General features: G+C 38.8%; 1 protein-coding gene across 4 annotated transcripts; it reads right to left on the bottom strand.

Annotated features, from left to right (window-relative positions):
* Positions 1 to 1,543: 1,543 nt before the first annotated feature.
* Positions 1,544 to 11,937, bottom strand: gcfc2 (GC-rich sequence DNA-binding factor 2). Of its 4 annotated transcripts, none has more exons than XM_081605295.1 (19): positions 11,571 to 11,937; positions 10,787 to 10,888; positions 10,087 to 10,353; positions 9,745 to 9,996; positions 9,495 to 9,595; positions 9,150 to 9,295; positions 8,077 to 8,260; positions 6,958 to 7,081; positions 6,606 to 6,645; positions 6,420 to 6,511; positions 5,222 to 5,421; positions 5,000 to 5,144; positions 3,642 to 3,763; positions 2,824 to 2,900; positions 2,629 to 2,695; positions 2,382 to 2,528; positions 2,178 to 2,314; positions 1,940 to 2,023; positions 1,544 to 1,825 (listed from the first exon to the last, which is right to left on the bottom strand). In XM_081605295.1, the coding sequence occupies exons 1-19, from the start codon at positions 11,881 to 11,883 to the stop codon at positions 1,693 to 1,695; spliced, it is 2,733 nt and encodes a 910-aa protein (XP_081461421.1). In that variant the 5' UTR covers positions 11,884 to 11,937; the 3' UTR covers positions 1,544 to 1,692. The 4 variants fall into 4 exon arrangements, with proteins under 4 accessions (XP_081461421.1, XP_081461422.1, XP_081461423.1 ...); XM_081605296.1 differs by having other exon boundaries at positions 9,495 to 9,592; XM_081605297.1 differs by lacking the exon at positions 1,940 to 2,023 and having other exon boundaries at positions 11,571 to 11,934.
* Positions 11,938 to 11,995: the final 58 nt, after the last annotated feature.

The following is an 11,995-nucleotide window of genomic DNA, read 5'->3' as shown; positions in this document are numbered from 1 at the left end:
ATGATAAAAAGCATTTAACACATTGTCAAAGGATGAACAGGTTTTCTGAATATTACACAGCTGTTTTTGACCAAAGCCTATCAATTCTTTTAAAGCTCCTCCACCTTCCAGTTTCTGATCTAGAGGTACAGATAGAGGACTAATGAGGTAGCAGTAGGTGATAAGTTGCATTACAGTTTAAAAGATTAAAATGGTGAATGCTTTTCTTTCCGATTTCTTTAGTTTACAGCCATTAGTTGAGGGCAGAAGCTGCAACATTTACATTTATCCGTGTGAGGTTTCTTTAACATCTTGGGTGGCCTGTCTAAACTGTTATCGCTCCAGCAAACAGCATGATGCTCGATGAAACTAAACTTTCTACGGTGTTTAGTTTGATAAATGTTGCTCTGTACATGCAAATTAGGATCAGAGCAGTTCAGCTGAGACCTCTGAGCATTTTATGTATTGTTCAGGCTTTATTTTGTATCACTTCGTTTGCTTCATAAATAAAGATGTCTGCAGCAAAAATAAGAAGTCCCGTCTTTAATGCACACCATTATGTAAAAACACCAGTAAGGTCCGTTTCACTGATTACGGTGATTATCCAGGTGCAACATTCCCACAGGAAATGTTTAACAAATGCTCATTTTAGTTGTTTTTCCATATAAGTTCTTATGCAAAATTTGCTTTTAATATCTACAACAGGCTTTTTAAAGCAACAAGCGTCAAACCATGCAACTTTTCATATAAAATAAACTGACCTTGTTCTACAATTTTTCCTGCTGTACTAGTTTTGTTCTAAAATCTGAAAATAGACAAAGGCTTTTAATTTTGTTAGCTTTCATAAAAAACATTTTATGAATTTTATTTAGAAAATAGTTTTTAGATTGTCAAGGTGAGTTTTGTTTCATAGAATTGGGTGTAAAATAGGCTCTTTTGGAAATGGTTGCTGATCCTAATTTGGACTCATTTAAGTGATAGAATTGTGTTAATTCTATCAGTCACATCGGTTTTTAATTCTATAGAGCCAAATTACATCAACTTGAAAGGATGTTCAATATTATTTAAGGTATAATATAAAAAGTTAATTGGGCTGCCACCTTATCGTGGTGGAGGGGTTTGAGTGTCCCAATGATCCTAGGAGCTCTGCTGTCTGGGGCTTTATGCCCCTGGTAGGGTCACCCAAGGCAGACAGGTCCTAGGTGAGGAACCAGATGAAGCGCAGCCCGAAGACCCCTTATGATGGAGACGAACATTGGACTTGGTTTTCCCTCGCCCGGACGCGGGTCACCGAGGCCCCACTCTGGAGCCAGGCCTGGAGGTGGGGCACGATGGCGAGCGCCTGGTGGCCGAGCTTTTACCCATGGAGCCCAGCCGGGCTTAGCCCGAAGAGGAGACGTGGGTCCCCCTTCCAATGGGCTCACCACCTGTCGGAGGGGCCAAAGGCGTCAGGGTGCATTGTGTTACGAGCGGCAGCAAAAGCATTCATAATCTTGACCTGACCCAAAATGAAAATGAGTTCGACACCCGATATATAAATTTTTAAATAAACTGAAAGACAAAATTGAGAAACAAAATTTCAACATTTATTCGTAAAAATATAACAATTTGTACTAGACATCAAAAATATCTTGACAGAAATCATAATTTGTTGTACAGCTGCATGTGTTTTACTTGTCATTAGTTTAACTTGAGTCTATTATTTCATCCAGTTCATTCTCTGTCCTGATTCAGTAGCTGATGAGAGTAGACGACGTCCTCGTAGTGGTATTTCCCGGTTAGAGCCAAGATTGAGTCATAGCATCTCAACCTACTGAGAACCTTCAGCTCTTCGACCACAGCAGACCTGCAGCAGACAGAGTTTGAAGAAGTTGATACAATCATCAGCCAGGAAGGATCTCCATCATCCTACGGAGGGATTATTAGTTTGTAAATACAGCGGGTGCGTCCGCAACTCAACTGCAGCAAGCGCCGTGCCCTTCTAATATTTGCAGATGCTGCATATGGGAATTGCGTCAGGCGGAGGGGAAGTGGTTTACGCTGGCTGCCAGATGTAAATTATTTTATTAGTCTCATTGTAAATTGTTAAAATAACGTATTCTCGACAGCGTTCTGAAGGCGACATGAACAGTAGAGCGGCTGCTGAAGCAACTCGACGTCGACTGATGATCTCTACATAAAAACAGGTGCTGCATTACCTGCTGCTTGGATCTTCAGACGGCTGCTGTTTGCAGAGGCTGTGAACTTTCTGAACAATGTTGTTCCTGAAATTCTGTAGCTGAGGCAAACAGACGCTTTCTCCTTCAAACCAAGAGTCAGGCAGACATTCTGCAATCTGGAGCCAAAGAAAAGGTTACAAACAGATCCCAGGGTAAACTCTGCGTTTAGATATATTTAAATACCTTTCTGTGTGCAGAAACAACTCTGCTTGACAGCGTCTCACTAGACAAGGTGATCATCAGGTATCGGTTCAGCAGTTTGTCCAGCATTAGTTCTTTCAAAATGGACTCAGGAAGCAGCAGATCCCATTTCCCCATGTTCCCCAGCAGCTAATAAAGGCATAATATAATCCTGATTAGCTTAAAAAAAACTCAGCCTGGAATCATTTAAAGGCAACAACATTTAAAATCTAAGAGATATTTTAGTTACTTTTACAGCCATCCAGAACTGTTCGTCTCTGAAGCGGCGCTGAGGGGACAATCTGTCTTCCAGGAGCCTGGAAGGAAAAACAAATGAACCATTAGTGTGACTGAGATGATGATGCACAAAATAATCCAAAATGATCCTTTATAGACAAGGAATTTAATCCAATCAGTAAAAGATCAATGACTCTAGTATACTGACTTTTTTGGATACAAGGGGATAAAGACATCTTCATCTACGCAGCTTCTGAGCCTCTGAACCACTGCTTCAATAAATCCCTGCAAGAAACAGAAAATACAGTTCATCTCATGTATGTTTCATAGGCTGCATTCGCACAGCATGTGAATAAGACCCAAATCTGCTTTTCTGCCTATATGTGACCAATGTCTGGCCGTTTCACTGCAGTTTGAACATCCAAATTTCTTTTTTCACCCTAAAATATACAATCTGTTGTACTAATTCGGATACATGTCCAATAGTTTTCAAAGCTTCTGCATTCTGATTGGTCACGTTGCATTTTATCCAACTTCTATGTCGTCGATGTGAAACATGCATCATATTTCTGCACCATAAAAAGCCAGAGGCATTAAATCAGGATGAAAACAATGGATGAAAATTATAATTACGAACTTATGAAGAAAGTCTGGTCTGCTAAAGCAGATCACAATCAGACCACCTGTGTTTCTGACTACAAATTCAAACAGATTTCTTTACAAAAGCTGCAGTCAATGCTCCACAATGTTCTTTTTATTAGCTTTATTCATTTTGATATGATGTTGTCTGGTCTAATTGCTAAATAAACTTTAAACTGATGCATAAACGACTCCATTACTTCCACAAACAGTACACTGCTATGTGCAGTGCTGCACATAACCTCTGCGAATACGGGTCGCAGAAGTCTCACTGCAGTCTGGTTTAATTAGTATTATGTAATTAGTATTAGTAAAAATAGAATTTCAGCAACAACAAAAAAAAACTTTGGAATTGAGCATCAAAACCTAAATGTTTGTTGGCTTCACCTTCACAGGTTTACTCTGCTCGCCTTCAAAGATGGAGTAATCCTCCCTCAGCCTGTGGCAGACAGCAGACAGGCAGGTGGATTGTTGGTGGGAAAAAGGATCCCACACCAGCTCCACATGGCCTGTGCAGAAAAACACAAATTATTTATTCACTTGCCCTGACAGACAAAACGTACAGAAAGAGAAAACTCTCTGCTGGCAAAGATAGCAGCAGTACGATTTCACACTGCAGCACAGTGAAGCAGAGTCAGCAGCACTGTCGCCTTCCAGCTTAAATCCAAAATTTAAATCCCAGCTTGGGGTATTTTCTACATTCTACCTCATTTTCTGACATAAAAAATGATCGTCAGCAGATTTTGTACATTCTGTACAAAATAAGCTACATTAAAATTAGAAATATAAACATTGCTTGTTAATGTGAAATCCAACATCTCCACAATCTCTTTGTAGTCTCCTAAAACGTGTTAAGACCTTCTTTAAAAATGTTAGTCAAGCAGATGCATTTTAATTGCATTTAAACACAAATGTTACTGTGTTGTTTTGAATATGTGCAAAAAAGCATAATACAGCTTCAAAGTAGCCCACTGGTGCTACATCTCATAATTTAATCTTTGAGAATTAAATTATTCTCAAATAATTTAATTATTATTATCCAGTGTATATCTTTACACTGGATATACGAGTGTAAAGATATAAATGCACAGGAAGTAAGAGACATGTGGGGGAAGAAGGGTGGGAAAGTTGTTTTTCTTTCCATTTGTATGTTTTGTTTTTATTTTTGCTTTGTTTTTGTTCACTTTCATCTTTTCTCTGATGTTCAAATTATCCTTATGCAGTGAGCTTAAAAAGGTAATACTTTGGTCTGTGTTCCTGCTGCAAATATGCTTTTTATATTTTTAATTTACAATTAGAATAAAACCATGCACCTAAAAAATAAATAAAAATTAATAAAAAAAAAAAAAAGCATAATGCAATTTTTGAAGAATTGTGTTTGTGAAAAGCAGGGAAAAAAAACTAAGTTTCCTTTGATTCCCTAAATTCTCTGAGCAAAGGTTGTATGCATTCTTCACTTAAACTAGTTACTGTGATTTGATTATGCACACTCAGTGGAAACTATGAAATTAATTTGTTCAATTAATGACTCCTGAAAGACTGGCTCTTAATTCTTCTAGATACTGACCATTACGGATAATACCTGAGAAGGGAAACATGAAGTATTGTGAAAATAAAAAAGAAAACTACAGACAAAATGGTAAGCAATAGACAAAACAATTACAGACTACAGCTCATTAATTCACCTTTATATTATCTAAAAAGTTAACATTATCAGTAAAAGTTGAAGAGTGTGTATTATTTACTGGTCATTTTGGGTAGAAGAGACTTTTCCATGACGTTAGAGAGCGTCTGTCTGTCTGTGTGCTCCAGCTCCTCATGGCCGTGTCCGTGACAAAATGTCTCCACTGCTGTGAACCACGGGAGGTTTTCAAATTCTCCATCGACATCCTGCGACCCAAACACAGAAAAGATCAACACCTCGACGTGTTTGGCCAAGCCTGATCGTTTACAATCTCTGCTCTCACTTTTAACGGGTTCCACATGAGCAGCTGATGCCTAACGATGGGGTTGAGCAGCTTGGGCAGACACAGAGAGATATAGGCATTGTGGAAGGAGTCAGAGTACGACCTCCTCCATTCTTCAAATCGAGACAGAATCTTTTTAACGTCGCAGAAGTCGTCTTGGACGTCAGCAAACACCGCCCGAGCTCTCGACTGGATATCAGCTGAAGAGAGAGCATAGAATCCATCCAGTGAAAACAAAAAAATAAGCACCTACAGTAAACTTTTAGCAAATAGAGTACAAACGCAACGTGCACTGTGGTAGGAAAGCAAACAATTAATTAATTGACTTATGGTTAATTATCAATAAGCAGTTTATTAGATTCAAAATTAGTTTCAATTGATTAACTAATTAAATTACGTAGCTTAGATCTTCCTTCAGTGTTGTAGTTTGGCCTCCAACCACTAGAGGGCGCCACTGATCATCCTAGCCCTTGATACAGGGACAAAGATGGCGGCCACAAACGGTCAAAACAGAGTCCGGTGTAGGATGAAAAATGCAATTTATGCGGTTCTGATTTGAAACAACTTAAGTTTCATCTTAATTGCGCAAATTCAACCGAACTACATCACGAAGCGACATAAACTTTTCAACCGAAAATGACTGATGTGCTACAAAGGCGAGGACGTGACGACAGAAAAGCGGAGGAGAGGGGGGAAAAAACATGATGCTAATAAGCAACGTTGATTTTGAGGGCTGTCGTGAGTTAAAGCGCTTCAAACAGCTAAGTTTTAACATTTCTTCAGGAGCAACCAAAGACTTAACTACTGTATGAACATCTGTGTCAATGGGGCATTAAATATTTCACAAATTTTAATCTTTTCATTTTTGTATTCAGCTACCTAAGATGTTTCTGCTATACTAACATAACAGTTATGTTATATGAAATAATGTGAGAAAACCACAGTGTTTAATACAGCTGACACAAAATAATATTACATTTTAATTTCTTTTTTCTAAATTTTGCATATGAAAAATTTAGCACTTTAATGTTGTGGAAAGACAGTTGCTCAGAAAACCCAAATTTTCAAGAAAATCAGTTAATTAGTTGACTTTAGATTAATTGATCATCGATAACGTGCATATCTGATCCATGGTATTGACAACTACTTCAGTTTGCTCCAAGTAAAGGCTCATAAAACAGGTTCATTTGTTTTTCACCTATTGTCTCCTGAAGCTGCTCCTCTTCTTCTGCAGAAAGCTTTGCGTCTTCAGGCAAATTAAAATCTTCCTCTGGATTTCTGGCCACTTCACTGCAGGTTGCACACACAGAAAAATTAAAAGTAAGGACTATGCTTTTTCATAGAAAAAAGTTAAAACAGGAAAGTAATTTTAAATTTCACTAACCACTGAACATCAGAGCTGCCAGTCGGTTCCTCTGAGTTATCTACAAGAGACAAAGAGTTAGTTTAAATGTTTCATCACTTCCTGGATGTTTGGTTGTATAGCATAGAGCAGTCGTGTCAAACTCCAGTCCTCAAGGGCCGCTGTCCTGCAGTTTTTAGATGTGCCACAGGTACAAAAACGCTGGAATGAAATGGCTTAATTACCTCCTTCTTGTGAAGACAAGTTCTCCAGCGCCTTGCTAATGACCTAATTATTATATTCAGGTGTGGTGCGGCAGAGTCACATCTAAAAGTTTTAGGTCAGTGGACCTCCAGGACTGGTTTGACACCTGTGGCAAAGAGCAACCACTTACTGCTGAGCTGCTGCAGGCGGTCAGCCTCCTCTTTTATCCTCTTTCGCCTCTGATCCAACAGCGCCTCCATGTGGTCAGACAACAGAGTGTGCATTTCCAGCTCCAAGGCATTGATTTCAATAATCTAAAGACAAGAAATTAGTGAGAGAAGCTTTAGTCGATTAAAAATAATGTATTAAAGGTGACCTATCATGCTTCCTTGATCAGGTTAGAATAGATCTATGGGTGGGGTGTGCTCTGGTGGTGCAGGGGTTAAGCACAACCCACATATGGAGGCCTTAGTCCTCAACGCAGCTGTCGCAAGTTTGATTCCAGGCCTTTGCGACCTTTGCTGCATGTCTTCCCCATCTCTCATTACCCACCTTCCTGTCAATTAACTATCAAATAAAGGCCACTAGAGCCAATAAAACCTTTTAAAAAAATAATAGATCTATGGGTGATACAAAATATGTTCATTACATTTTTTTGCACAGAATCATTCTTAGATAATGTGATTTTACTCTGGTCAGTTCTGAAAAAGAGTTCAAAATGGACAGAAAGAGCCATTTTTAGGGTCTCTGTTACTTTAAATCCCAATAAGCAGCTCCCAACTCAACGTTTTTACTCGCATGTGACGGTGGCTGCAAACAGTTGCACAGTTACACAACCGTACATCTTTGAAAAGGAGGAGTGGAGCCTCCTGCTCAACCAACAAGAATGCAGCAAGTGGTTTCTGGATAGTAAGTCAACAGCAAAACACTCGTCTTTACCAGCAGCCATTGTACAGCAGAAAAAACCAGCTGACCAAACATGCTGGAGCTCCACCTGAGTTGCTATATAACGGGCTAGGCTTTGCTGGTCTTGCTAGGTGATGGACAATGCGCGTCGATTGTCAACAAGCAGGGAGGTTTTGAAATGGCTAATTTTCCAGACAGCAAAAAACATTAAGTTATTGCCAAAAATAACTTAAGTCATATAAAAATAAAAATATGTAAAATGTGAATTTTGCATAATATGTCCCCTTTAAATATCAGTAATAAATTTTATACTCCATACAGTGGAGAGTCAAGTCTTCTTTGTAAGTGACACATATTTTCATAATTTTTTCTAATAATGTTGATTTCCTTGGTGAAGTCAGACCTTCTCCTGCAGACATTCAACCAGGTTGTGGGCGTAGAGGATCATGGTTCTGTAAAACCTGAGCTGAGCCTCAGAGGAACTTTCCTCCAGCAGCTCTAATGAACTCTTGGCGTTCTCGGCGTCGCCCTCCATCCTCCTCAGCTCCGCCTGCCGTGCTCTGTACACCTCCTTCAGGGAGTCCAGTCTGGAGACAAAACACAATTAGGGGAAAAGTGATCTTATATTCGGTGAAACAAAAACACAATCACACCTTAAAAATAATGCATTAGTCTGGAATAAAGAACGTCACAGGGAATGGAAACTTGAATGTTTGTTTGTATCTGAGAAATCGATTTTTATTTTCAGTAAATTTATGGCAAGTCCTTTAACTATCACTAAGCGTTGAAAGTATACATTTTTGTCCTTATCAGTGTAATTTCAAGATGTTTATGTTGCTTCTAAGGTATCTACAGGCTTCAACAGTTTTCCCTCACAGCTCTGAAATATTTCTGGCTCTGAAAATCAGGGAAAGAAAAAAAAACTGCTAGAAAATGTAGAAAACTTTACGGTAAATAAATGTTCAGCTTATTTAACTGAGCCACATTTCTTAATTATTTATTTGTTGCTGTGTTTGTAATTTTGTTTGTTTTATTAAAACATGTCTCTCTTGTAAATGAGATCTTGCATCTCAATGAGAACTTGTATAAATAAAAGTCAAATAAATAAATATTATTACTGTAACTGTTATTAAAAACACGTTTAGCTTATGTTATGCATTTTGAATTTTTGTGTAGACACCATTAACTATGGATCATTTTAAAAATCTGATTATAACAACTGATTTTAAAGATATTAAACACCTGGTTGTTATTTAGATAAATGTCACTACATTCTAACTTCAGTTCAGAAAAGCATCCATTAGTTTACTTTAGTCACATACAAACTGTAGTTTTTAACAGTGATTCTGCTAGTTGCAGCTACACCAAGGTTTGAAGTGAAAATACATTAAACCCGCATTAATTTATGTCTGAATCAGTGTGATGGTGGATTGTTATGATGTAAGTGCAGGCCTTGTAAATGAGAGGAAAACTAACTTTTTAGTGATCCTTTTCTTCACCGTTGAGACAGAAACAAGAGGAAGGGTCTTTGGGATCTTAGCCCCTGTTAGTCTCTTTTTGTGTCCTCCTCTGTCTGGCCTGCTGCTGCTGCTATAGCTGCTGCACTCGCTGCCTGACGGACTCTTGAGAAGGAAAAAAAAAAAGAGACTTTCTGTTAAAAAAAACGTTTTCCAATTAATAGTCAAACTTGACAACAGGAACAGAATTAGAGGGACAAAGCGAATGAGGAGATCACACTGGACAAGAAAATAAAACAGAAACAGACATGAATAAAGAGCAGAAAATGAAGAAGAATGGGAAGAAACAGTTTGTTTTTTTCACCTGTTCCCCTGGTCGTCTCTTGACTCCCTTTCCAATCTGTGTCTGCTCCCAAAGATCCTGCTCCTCCTCATCACTTCCTGACAGACTTCCGTCACTTCCTCCTCAAAAATATAAACCAGACAACACTGCATCTTTTTTTTTGCATTTACTTACATTTTTTTCCCACCTCTGAACAGATGCTTTTTATTTTATTTACTGAAGCTCACAGTATCTCTGGTTGCTCTCTCTCACGGTATCACCTCGTCTTTACCTAGTTTCTCTGCAATCCTCTCCCTGATGCTCTTCATTCGTGGGGCGAACTCGATTCTTCTCTCATGGTCGTCTGGCTCATCGTCGTCGTCATTTTCAACTCTGTCCTCTTCATCGTCTCGGCTGTAGTGATCGGGGGTGCTGCCAGCGGAGCTCCGGCCATCCCTACCCAACGGTATGAACTCCTTCTGGGCTCGCGCCGCGCGCCGCTGCCTCCTGGCCGCGTGTATCTCCTCTGCTCTAGGGATAACGGCTGAGTAGCCAAAAGTTAGACAGACTTTGAGCACGCCTTCTCCATCACAACTTCCTTCAATAAATACATTCAGTAAACATGAAGACATACTTGGTTTGGCAGCAGAGCAGCTGGAGTCAGTGTTGGAGCTACTTGCAGGTGATCTGGCAAAACCTCCATCACTATCATTGTCACCATCGTTACTGCTGATGTCGTCGTCGTCGTCGTCGTCATCGTCACCATCATCATCATCATCATCGTTATCATCATCATCGTTATCATCATCATCATCATCACTATGCTGAGAATACGGTGAAGCCTCACTGCTGTCTACATGACTGGGAGAAACAGATGGTGGGGCATCTGTACCACCAGAAGCTGGAAGACATGCAGCGCAGAAGAAATTTGATCAACACACAATGATTATAGGTAGAGCTACAGATAAATTATTTTAGTATTCAGATATTCTGATGATTATTCAGAAAAAATGGCACATTCTGCAGATTTTTTAAGCTTATTAGAGTATTAGGAATACATTAAAAGAAGCAAATGTACAAACAAGATGAGTATTCTAATATAAAATAAGATGAGTATTTTAAAATGTAACATTTTTTACAGAATTTGAACCAGGTGAAGCTATAACTATGACACTTGAGTAGTTTACATACAAAGAAGGTTTTTATTTTTTTTACCTCAAAAGCAAATTGTATATATTTTTAAAAAGATAAATATTGATCTGGACTTAATTTAGGTTCATATACATTTAGAGGAAGGAGGAATCGGAAAATGGAGAACATTTTGGTGGTTTTACCTTTGGTGCGGCTCGGCTTGGTGGGGGGAATCTCCTTCTTCCTGGCTTGAAACACCACAGCTTTATCAGAGGACCTCTTTAGTTTAAAAGATGATTCTTCTGCTACAAGAAGAAGAAATGAAAAGTTTTTAGTTGACATTCTGAGCATTATGCATGTACCTAATCCAACTTTAATCTAATTGGTCTGCAACCTTTATAATCCTAAGAGCCATATTTGCCTCCAGTGTAGTGAATTAAGACTTGTTTAGAATAGCAAATGTACTTCTTTATTTTTTAAATAAAAGGCTACTTTTAAAAATGTGTTATTTCAAAGATTCACATTTTAGATCTCTTTTTGGGTTTCAGTATAAAGATGATTGATCTCGTTCTTTTTGTGGAAGTTAATGAAAATGGAAAAAAAGCACATAATTTCCAACTTAATTCTGAAATAAAATAGATCTCAAAACAATATTACTGGTATTTTTAGACTCATTATGTTATGGAAAATCAACGCAACACATGGAAAAACTGCATAAACGAGCATTTGGTGCTAAAATTTATATTTAGTTGATTCTTTGCTGAGTCATTGTGGATGTTGAAGACCCCTGTTCTAAATCGGAAGACTATTTCAGTCAAAGAAATAGCCGATACATGCTTTTGTCACATGTATTGACAATGTGATTTATACTTGTAATGTGAAAAGTTCAAGAGATATGAATATGAAACGTGTATGTCCGTTGCCATCTTCCAACTGTCAATGACGGAAAATATTTATTTATTCAATTTAGCGCATTAATTTAGCTACCTTCTTTATCGTCTGTAAAACTAAGGACGGAGCTTTTTGTCTTCTTTGTTCCATCTTTATCATCTCTGTCCTCCGTCACTTCCAGCGCCTCGGCCGCGGCTTCTCCATCACTGCTGTCCGCCTGAGGAGGTGTCGCTTCCCGCTTGGAACTGCAGGAGATGCCGCGGCTCTGTGCCGCTTTGGGAGGCTTGTTTATCACCGACGGAGCCTCCTCGGGTTCATCTCCTTCTCCGCCGTTCTTCTGTTGGTCCTCATCCTCGCTGGAGCTCTGTTTTCTCTGGCGAAAGTTCCTCCGTGGCTTCTTGTTGAACATTTCTGTCTACACAACGGTCTGTCATACGTTACTTCTGACGTTTGTGGTAAAATGTCGCAAAGTAGCAGCAATGCACCATGGGTAATGTAGTAAACAAGCGTTTATTGTGGTA

Source organism: Poecilia reticulata, chromosome 3 (genome assembly GCF_904066995.2).
Source record: "Poecilia reticulata chromosome 3, P_reticulata-male-v2, whole genome shotgun sequence".
NCBI classification, from domain to species: Eukaryota; Metazoa; Chordata; class Actinopteri; order Cyprinodontiformes; family Poeciliidae; genus Poecilia; species Poecilia reticulata.
The sequence above is the reverse complement of the archived record's forward strand: the minus strand, read 5'-3'. Positions and strand labels throughout refer to the sequence as shown.